The sequence below is a fragment of the Aristolochia californica genome, unplaced genomic scaffold (genome assembly GCF_029961685.1).
Source record: "Aristolochia californica isolate CCGP_79_NKW_82.1479 unplaced genomic scaffold, dmAriCali1.0.hap1 SCAF_1, whole genome shotgun sequence".
Classification (NCBI taxonomy): domain Eukaryota; kingdom Viridiplantae; phylum Streptophyta; class Magnoliopsida; order Piperales; family Aristolochiaceae; genus Aristolochia; species Aristolochia californica.
In genome coordinates, this window is record NW_027181770.1 from 9,340,754 (window position 1) to 9,352,006 (window position 11,253).

Genomic DNA, 11,253 nt, shown 5'->3' on the forward strand with positions numbered 1-11,253 from the left:
AAGAGTAAAAAAAAGATGGTACGTGAAAGGTAATCGAGTAAAATGGTAAAGCGGGTTTAAAGGAAGAGAAAATAAACACCACCGTAATAAGGAGACTGTAATAATAATACTAAAATAACTTAACAAATTTGACCAAGTATGACCCAAGAGTGAGATAAAAAATAAACCTCTCTGAACATGATGATTGAGGAAACTTAAAAACAAAACTCCAATATGAAAGTTTTGAGATGGAACATAATAATGGAAACTTTCTAAACATAGACTTTTCATATATGGAAATTACTTTTTAACATATTAGACCAATTTGGAAAGAAAATATTCAAAAGATAAATTTTAGAATAAGGGAGATTTGGGACACTAATATTTAGAATCTAAAATTAGGAAACAAAACTTTCTTATTCAAAAATTTCACGCTTTGTAAAAAATGAAGCTAAACTCATATAGGGAAAGACTTCTCTTAAGGATACTAATGTAATATAATATCAAATAAAGGAACTAAGGAAAGATACTTAAGTTGGTAAAATCATGAATAGATTTTGAAAACAAATTGGAAACTTAACAACATTAGCAACTCAAAAAGTGAAGCAAAACATTCGACTTAAATTTGGATTTTCGCATGCAACAGAATACCAACATGGCATTTGATTCTTCCAATGTGGATATCTCTCTCTGGAAAGATTGGATTGAGAAACGGTTTATAGAGCTAGAAAGTAGACTCACATAGGTTTATTTTGAGATATAATTCACAATATAAATTCTCATTAATATTCGTAGAAATCGTTTAGAAATTTCAGGCTTTCTGTTGCAACTTGAAAATTTTCTACTGCTTGACCTTGTCTGTTTCAAATGTCAATTTCTCTTTCTAAAAAATATGATTTCCACGATTCTTTTTGAGTTGGAAACTAGACTCAAATATATTTTCAAAGGTATATAATTTTCTATATAAAATATACATTAAGAGAGTAAAACATCCAATGAAAAACAAAGAAGACTTAAGAAAAAAATGAGAAACTTTTTTTTTTTTTCTTCTTCTTCTTCGTCCCTTTCTTCTCCTTTTCCATCTTAGATATTTTGCCTGATTTGGTACCATGTTGATTTCTAGGACACATAAACATGAGAGATCTCAAGGGAAAGAGAGAAGAAATGAGCTCTAACTCTTGGGAAAGAGGAGAGAGAAAATAATGGGAGAGAAAGAAGAGGAAAAGAGAGAGAGGTGTATGGACGAATTTGAGCCTAGAGGAAGATGCTTGAATGCTCTTGCCCATGCCTTGAGGTTGTATTTATAGTTGTAGGATGGTGTTTACAATAACTACAATGCCCTTACGCTACTTGCTTCAAAATGAAAAAGACATAAGAGGACATACACGAACTTGTACAATTACAATTCTATGTCATCTCTATGGAAATTTTCCTTATTTACTAATCATGTCACCCCTACACATGTGATTGACTTTTAACATACTATTCTCTAGGATTTGAAGCTTGAATGGATTTCTCCGGTGATTTTTCCACTCCACTAGGAGTTCTTTCAAAATTTATCTCCCCAAAGACCTAAAAGGGTACACAAGTGAATTATTCTTTTTTTATGAGGGTATGACGCCTCACCTTACTCATTTGAAATAATACTACCTCTTCTTTTTAGGTAGATTCTTCTTACCACACTATGTGTCACCTTTCTTGCTTGATTGTAGATTTCTTACACTGTCACGTGTCACAGATGTACTAACTCTTTTGCTTATGTGGCATTTAGGTGATGCTTAAGTGGCATTCTCCTTTGATTTACTCTTGTTCGTGGCCACATTACAATCCTCTTCATCTTGACCGTCGATTAGGTTTTGATCTAAACAATTCATCCCAATTTTGACTAAAATAATGACTTTGATCATCAATCAATTGTTAGACTAATCTCCATGTTTGATCATTGATAGGTTTGACTTTGATCATCAATCAACAGAGAATCAAGTCCCTTCTATCTTGACGATTGATTTATCAATGACCTGAACCGTTGATCGTGGTCCTAATCTTTGTTGAATTTAGGACCCCATGACTAAAATCTCAAGCCAAGTGAGAGAGGGAGAAAAAAAGAAGGAGAGAGAGAGCTCTCAGGTAGAGAGGAGAGAAGAGAAAAAAAAAGAAAAAAAAAAGTTTAGGCTAGAGAGAGATACTTCACGAGTTGAGAAGTGGAAAATTACTTGACTTGATTATAATTCGAGTACATGAACCTATATTTATAATAAAGGAAAGTGGTAGAGTTGAAATACAATTAAACTACCTTTGTCCCAATTACACCCAAACTCTAACACTTAAATATAAGTCCTAGCATAATTAAACAGCTCAATATAACTAGAAGACTAACTTAACTAGAACTGAAACTCTTCTATGAAGTACGTGATCAACTGATAAGGATGCCAACTCGTGGTTATCATGGTGGGTCTCACTTGATCTTCCAACTTATGTGATAAGGATACCAACTCGTGGTTATCATGGTAGGTCCCACTTGATCTTCAAATCTTCCAACTCATGCCAGCTCGTGTGATGACCCATCATGCCATCTCATGTTATCATGGTGGGTCCCACTTGTAACAAGATAATGATTAATTTTTTATGTCTACATATGCACTCTTCAAAACCTCGTTCATCAAGTAGATAGACAAAGCTTGAAGCTCACTTCTTTCTTTTTAACCCAATGATTCAACGTATGTTGAGCATTTGCGGATTTTTGGCTCATCAATATATTGTTTTGAAAAGATCTCATTGGCCAACGTTTTTTATACATATTGATTCAACATTAGGGGATGATCTTCCATGTGTCATGTGAGGTTGCCAACCAAGGCTTTGACAATTTCACAACTAGATATCCAAGACTTAACATGCCTACAATAAACAATGATAGGGGTCCATTAGATTTGGGGCCTACACTATGGATAAAAATACATTTTTCTGAATCTAAATAGATTTTTTGAAAAACATAAGTTCATCCTAGGTGGACTCTTTTCAAATATAGAGTCCCATCTCCAAAAGAACAAAAAGATAAGAATTTTTCTCTTTCTAACTGAGAGGCAGGCTTCAACAAACTCTCTTTCTTTCTAAAGAGTAGATAAGCTTCACTAGTAGTTTGACTTTGTAAAAATTCGTAGCTAAATTGGTTTAGTCCTCCATAAGAATAGGGCTCCTCTAAATCACCCTTTTGTTTAGATGATTATGGTTGTAAATTTATATATATATATATATATATATCACTCTAATTCAATGGAAAATCATGGTTCAATTCAATAAATAACAATTCCTGACATGGTATAAGAGCAACACATTTTATTTTCCTCCGTTGTTGTTACGTTCTGGCCTTCTCCACTCAGAATCTATGTCGTCTCTTCCTCTTCCCTTTCTCCTTATCTAGATTGTCATTCAACACCATTCTTCATTCGCCTATATCGTTGTTCACCTAGCGCCAATTGTCGTTTGCTCTGCACCGTCATAACCCCGACCATGATCCTTGCCTTCTTCAGGAATGTATCACTCTCCTCTGTTGAGATCAACACTTCCACCGTTCGCTCATCTGGCGTCTCCCCGTGACCTTAAAATATCTCCTCCGGACGGTCTCCTTGTAGTCGAACGCGATTTGCTCACTCAGAGATTGAAACTTGTGCATTGACTTCACTAGTTTTATTTTTTTGGTGACTGCAATCGCCGCTTCCTATTGCATAAGTGGAAGGTTGATGACGAAGCTCACACGCATAAAAGAGCTACACGTGTGAATTTTTCACATGCAGGGAAAAAAATGTCCTCTCACGGTTGAAGTCTGCTAATTATTTTTTTGTTCCAACTCATTGCCTATTTTATGTGCGTCGACTAAACTAGATCAATCACTATGTCCACTACAAATAATGCTCTGAATGCTTCATTACAATCAACAGTACTCAACACCAAAGAAATTTCATCTTATTACCATCAATATTTCTTCACAAGCTCCTCTCAAACTCACCTCTACCAACTATATCTCATGGAAGCTTCAGTTTGAAACTCTCTTCATCATGTATGATCTCCTAGGGTACATTGATGACTTCAAACCCTGTCCACCAAAGACCCTCATGGCAAACCTCTCTCCAAATCTAGCTTACAATGTCTGGATCTGACAAGATCAACTTATCCTTAATGCCCTCATCTGCTCTCTGTCTTCTATAATTATCTCATTCATTGCCCGAGCCACCACCTCTAGAGAAACATGGACTATTCTTGCCAATACATACGCCAAACCATCTCGTGGATATATTAAACAAGTCAATAATCTTCTCAAAAATTCGACCAAAGGTACTATGAATATTATTGATTTTATTTAATACATTAAATCTCTTGTAGATGAGCTTGCCATATGTTGGAAGATGAGCCCAAACCCACACGACAAAGGAAAACCCACATATCCAAGTGTGTTGGAAGATGGGCCCAAACCCATAAGATATGGACCACCATGATCACACGAGCTAGTGGGACCCACTATGATCACGTGAGGTGGCATTATGAATCTTACACAATAAGAAGTCTTACACAAGAAGAAGTCTTACAGAGCCACAATTATTATGGAAGGAGGTCTCACAGAAGAGTTTCATTTTAAAGGTGTTTTAGTCATGTTAGTCTTCTATTTATATTGGGTTATTTAATTATGCTAGAACTTATCTTTAAGTGTTAGAGTTTGGGTGTAATTGGGACAAAGGTAGTTTAATTGTAGTTGGACTCTACTACTTTCCTCTATTATAAATAGAAGTTCATGTACTTTGATTACAATAAGTCAATGAGGTAATTCTCTTTCCATAAATTCAACACCATACTAGGAGAACCCAATGGATGAGGAACATCTTACAGAGAAGGTCTTGGATGGACTGGGAGATCACTACAAAGAACTTGTTTGTGTTGTTCAAGATCGAGACACATCCATCGCCTTTGATGAGCTTCATGAGAAACTTTAATCTTTTGAAGTATCCATTCATGCAAACATAACATCTGATGCACATCTTCTAATCACTAAAAATCCAATGAATCGAACAAATACCACTTGGCACCCACCAAAGTCTAACAACAACTGGTGACCATCCTCTCAATATCCTACTGGTCATGCGGACTGGCGCCTGATGCCTAACAACCTTGGCCGACCACCCGTGGCTACCAACTCAAGTGCTATAGCTTACAACAGTCGTCCTCAATCTCGTCCATATTTGGGGTTTTGTCATATTTGTAGCATCCAAGGGCACTCAACTAAGCGATGTCCATAATTTCAACTCGTACCAATTTAGCTAACCAACACAAGATTTCCATCTCCTCATACTTTGGCAACACCATGGCAGCCACAAACTCATTATACTGTTAACGTCACCTCCAACAATCGGGCTTGATTACTTGATTGTGCAGCATCTCACCATGTCACAACAGACTTGAGTAACTTATCTCTTCATGTGCCCTATATTGGCTCTGATGATGTTATGATTGGCGATGACACTGGTCTCTTTATCGCCCACACCAGTTCTATATCTCTTCCAAGTCCCACTACTACCTTTACTTTGAATGATGTCCTTTGTGAACCAACCATGCAAAATAACTTAATTTCTATCTCTCAATTTTGCAATACTAATAATGCTTTTGTTGAATTTTTACCATCTTCCTTTCATGTGAAGGATCTTCGTACTGAGGTAATCCGTTTGACGAGTAGCACTAGAGATGGAGTGTATGAGTGACTGGCTAGTAAATATATATTTTCTGTAATTCTTGCCTTCTATCAAGTCAAAAACATATCATCCAATTGGCATCATTGATTAGGTCATCCTACTCTTCCCATTTTGAAACACATTATTTCTAGTTATAATTAAAATTCTTCTACTCCTATGCCAAAAGAGTTTTCATGTAATGCATGTCTTTGTAATAAAAATCATAAATGCCTTTCTCTACTTCATCTCTTATCTTTACACAACCATTTGAATTTTTTTTTTATATATGGACTTCTCCTATTTTGTGACAAGATGGTTTCAAATACCATGTCATTTTCGTTGATCACTTTACCAAATACATATGGTTTTACCCACTAAAACGAAAATCTGAAGGTCAAGAAGTTTTTCACCGTTACAAAGCCATTGTGGAAAATTACTTCAAAAGAAAAATTATCACACTCTATTCAGATAGTGGGGGAGAATATATAGGCCTCAAATATTACCTTTCTTTAAATGACATGTCTCACCTAACCAATGGCTTCTCAGAAAGACGACATCGTCATATTGTTAAAACTGGTATCACCTTACTTTCTCATGCCTCTATTCCAATTACCTATTGGTCCCATGCCTTTGCCACTGTTGTCTATTTAATAAATAAGATGCCAACCACTACCCTCAATCTATCATTTCTTTATGAATTAATTTTCTACAAAACGCCAAATTATTCTAAACTAAATTTTTTTTGTTGTTTATGATATACTTGACTTCGTCCATATACATCTCACAAACTTGATCAAAGGTCTCAACCATAAGTATTTCTTGGATACTCGTATCTCAAAGTGTTTACTTATGTTTTGAACCATTTACTTCAAATTTGTAGAGTCAGTCTTCCCGTACACCTCCCTTAATAATGACCTACCGCGTCCCACCACCACCACCATAGATACTTGGATTCCTCTTGTACTTACTATTTCATCAACTTCGTTACCACAACCGACTTCTAACACTCCACCTCAAGGGCACCCTCAAGAAATGCCTCCTTCTGATGATAATTCACAAACCTCCGAGATACCAATACATTACACTGAAAAGCAACCACAACCCATCCAATCATCACCATATCCCAAAACACAATCTACCACCCAATATCGGATGACCACTCGGGCCAAAAACAATATCTGTAAACCAATTCAAAAACTCAAGCTTCACACACGCCTAACATCCCAACTCGACCTTGAACCTACTTCCATGACTCAAGCCCTCAAAGATGATAACTAGTGTCGAGCTATGTCTGAAGAATATGATGCTCTTGATCGTAATGGGATGTGGGAGCTAGTTCCTCCTGATGGTATCACTAATTTTGTTGGTTGTAAATGGATCTTTCAAATCAAAAGGCACTCTGATGGGTCTACTGACAGATTTAAAGCTCATTTTGTGACCAAAGGATTTCATCAAGGATTGGGTGTGGATTACAATAAGACTTTTACCCCGGTTGTTAAGCCCACCATCTTGAGACTTGTACTTAGTATTACAGTTAGTAATGGTTGGTCCCTTTATCAACTCGATATCGACAATGCTTTTCTTCAAAGCCGACTCTCAAAAAATATTTATATGGCACAACCTTTGGGCTTTTTTTTATTCAGATTATCCAACTTATGTCTACAAGCTTTATAAAGCCATCCATGGTCTCTAATAGGCTCCACGGGTTTGGCATCATGAATTGCTTCAATTTCTTGTGGGTTCAGGTTTCAAGAATTTTCACTCTGATACATCCCTATTTATTCTCAATATTGACAAACATGTTCTTTTTCTACTGGTGTATGTCGATGATATTGTTATTATTGGTAATAGTGATGACCTTATTTCATAATTTGTTGATGACCAAGTAATCTTTTCCTCTCTTTTGTTTTATTTTCTTCTCAGATTTTCTTCTTGTTCTTTTTTTCTTGTAAGTTTTTATTCTTCCTTCGTCTCATTTTTTCTTTCTCTTCCTTCCCTACATGGTATTTCTTCTTCTTCTTCTTTTTTTCTTGATTTTTCTTCTGGTCAGTTTTTCATCTCCTTTTCTTTCTCCTCGTTTTCTTTTCTTTTTCTTCCTCCTCTCTTCTCTCGGTTTTCTTCTTTCTCTTTTTCTTTCTCTCACTTTTTTTTTTTTTGTGAGCTTTCCAATGGTCAAGAGGCAATTTCACGACCATCAGAGCCCTGCCCAGAGATGTCGAGGTAGGTGGAGGGGCCTACCACCCCTCTGCTAGTGAACAACAAAAGGAGGAAGACGGGGCCATAGAGGCTCGCTCGTGCAAGGAACAAGAGGGTCCAAATCTTCTTTCTGGATATTAGACCGGTTGGAGGACCATACGTTGTCCTAAAATGGATCCAGATACACTTCCAGGTACTACGGGTCCTCGCACATGCATGTGCCCTTGTGTGCATGTGGTACCCAAATACTAGATCTGCATTCGTATATCTGCTTTGTTTCCTAGTGTTTGCCCCTGTGCGAGTTTGGCGAGTGTGTGGGATCCATTTCTACGCTCTAGGCGCGTTTTCTAGGTCCATGCGAGTCATTGGACGTGCATGACCCCTATTTCCAGAATCATTTTGTGCGTCCATGCTAGTCATTCCACGTGCATGATCCTTATTTCCAAAACCGTTTTCTGGGTCCATGCTAGTCATTGGTCGTGCATGATCCCTATTTCCAGAACCGTTTCCTCTTGTCTCTCTTCTTCTTCCTCCTTCTCTCCTTTATCGAAGAGTAGAAGATATGGAGTCCTGAAAACCAATACCTATAAACTTGCTCATACACTTCCTCGGTGCTATGATGCTATGTAAATGAGTACAATTTTCTTCAACAAAATAATATTTGAGAACTTGTGCCTAAGAATTCTAATATGCATGTTGTAGGGTCTTGATGGGTTTTTAGAAGCAAGTTTAATACTAATGGATCTGTCCAAAAATACAAAACCTGTCTCGTCAACTTCATAAGATCGACTATGATTAAATATTCAATCATGTTGGCCGACCACAAACTATTCACTATAACTGGACATTGCTTCAATTCGATTCTAATAATGACTTTCTTCATGGTTCTGTCAATGAAGTCTAATTTATGAGACAACCATCAAGTTTCACCTTTCCAAACCATATGTACACTTTAGAAAACTATGCATGGCTTCAAACAAACCCTTCGTGCTTGGTATACTAAATATGAGAAAGTCAAATTTGAATAAATCGAAAGAGAGCTGTAAAGCCAAACAAGACAATAACTTCTCCGTCGGCTGCCTAGGGGAGAAGAGACGATAAAAATACTACAGTTTTTTTTTTTTTTTGCCGTCCGTCTGATGGCTTTAACTGCTTTTGTGAGCAACAACAGATGCCCCACTGCCCACCCCTAATAATGCTGGTATCACATTTATTATTCAAAAAAATATATTTTTTTTTTATCTTCATTCAAGTTCAAACATATGGCCTTTAAAGCTAGTACTGTGTGCAACAAGCTGAGCTTACAGCCTCACTTGTCTGTCAAACACCCAGCCAAAAGGAATGGTTGTCGATTCCTCCCTCCTTGATTGTGCTTCTGTCCTCTCCATTATCCTCTGCATCCTTGGCCCCAGATTACAAACATACTCTTGAGCTTCTTGCCCTTCTGCAGACAGACCAGTCACCTTCTCAACTTTCCACCTCCTCACTAGAAACTCAAGAATGCCTACATAGTCTCCCATGGTATAGACACCTACCCGCTGGGCCACTGCCGAGAAGTGATCATATAGTTTATCATCTCGGCCATCGTACATCAGTTGGGCAGGCATTGAAATTTTCTTCTTCATCATGTCAGCAAATGCCAGCATTGCTCCATCTGGATCGATCTCGAAGAGCTTCTCCACAATTTTAGAGTAGGCTTTTTCATGGCGTTTCTCGTCAGCAGCAATGATCCCACACACTTTTGCGAGCTGTATGTCCCCATGCTCCTTGGCGAGCCGGCCAGTGTTCCCATGGGCAATGGAAGTTGCCCTCTCCTGGAAAGAAGTGTACACGAATCCGAGGTAGGGGCTGTTCTCTGTCTTTACATACTAAAAACACAAGCAAATGCTTACCATCAGTTCACACCGAGGATACAGTAAATTCATGAAACTTTAGAGAATGAGACAACCAAACTAATTAATTTTGAAGAATAAAACGAGAAAGAAGTGCCATATCTATCAAACAAATGAGATTGTTACCGTGCCTGCTCCAATCAGATGCTGGATTGTCTTCTCAATTTGCTTCATATCTACCCTTCCAGACAAGTAGAGATACTTGTTGAGAAGGTCACCGTGCCTGTTTTCTTCAGCAGTCCAAGCCCTCGTCCAGATTGCCCAAGGTGAGAGGCTTGCGCCCGTTTCATCACGGACCCCATCAAACGAGTTCAGGAAGGACTGGTAAGATGGAAGAGCTTCTTCAGTTATCATATCTCCAACCAAGCACACAAAATAGTCATCTGGAAGCTCCCTCGACCTCTTTTGCAGCTCCTCAACCTGATCCATAAACCCTTCTGAGGCAGCGTCTGGCAAGAAATCCTGTGGCTGCCAACTCTGCTCGACAGGTTTGAGAAGGGGCAGGATGGTTTCTTCAGCCCACCCTTCCAGTGACTTGAATATTTCAATCTTTTGTGGTGGCATTGAATGGGTGATCTGTTGATGGACCTGATGATGAGGACTAAAAGATTTCTTCTTATGTGTTGCTTCCCTACAAAAAAAATACACAAACCATGCATGTGGAGCATGTCTTTAGGGTTTCTTACTGTTGATACAGATAAAAGAACCAAAGAAAAAAAGCAAATGAAATATTGTTCCAATAAAAAGATCACTCACTTGGACTGAGATTCAGTTTTAAGACTCGAAGCCACCATGTAAACCCTCAAAGGTGTTCTCAAATGGAGATCACAATAGGGGAGCCGTCGAGATTGAAAGGTGATAGGAGTTTTGAGAGCCATTACTACTCTTCTTGAACTCAAAAATAGAGAGAGAGAGACAAAGATGGCGACGATGGAGACTTACAGGAGTCGCTAATGGTAGTGGGTGGAGAGGGAGAGTCAGGGATGGGCTACTTGTAGGAACCACCTCACAGCTACTCTCGTAAAAAATTAATAACATAGCCGTGGTTGCAATAAAATTTCAGAATCGACAGAGAGTTTAGCATTAAAATCAACTGCATAGATATCAATGCTATTGATGAATTTCTATTAACGCTACTCTGACGAAGTTGTTACAAATGCTATTGAAAGGTGAGAGGGGTTTTGAGAGCCATTAGTACTTGTGTGAACTGAAACATAGACATCACAGCTACTATCTTATGATTGCTTACATGATTACCCATCCAAATTGGAAATTGGTTAAATATTTCAGAGGTAGTAATGTTAAGCTTTGACGAATGCTATAAACTCCAATAAATAGATACAGATTGCAAAACCATTCATCTGACCACGGCATTACTGCTACATTTAACAACTCCACAAGTTGCAAGCGTGCTTTAGACATTTTATTGTTCACATGATGAAGTGTATTACACTCTTTGAACATTTGGGATC

The 11,253-nt window shown here is 37.8% G+C and overlaps 1 protein-coding gene across 1 annotated transcript; it reads right to left on the reverse strand.

Moving 5' to 3' along the window:
- Window positions 1-8,886: 8,886 nt before the first annotated feature.
- On the reverse strand, window positions 8,887-10,722 carry LOC137958813 (stearoyl-[acyl-carrier-protein] 9-desaturase, chloroplastic-like). Its single transcript, XM_068805964.1, has 3 exons — window positions 10,538-10,722; window positions 9,908-10,412; window positions 8,887-9,757 (listed from the first exon to the last, which is right to left on the reverse strand). Exons 1-3 carry the CDS (start codon window positions 10,657-10,659, stop codon window positions 9,191-9,193), a joined length of 1,194 nt encoding a protein of 397 aa, XP_068662065.1. The 5' UTR covers window positions 10,660-10,722; the 3' UTR covers window positions 8,887-9,190.
- Between the last annotated feature and the right edge of the window lie 531 nt (window positions 10,723-11,253).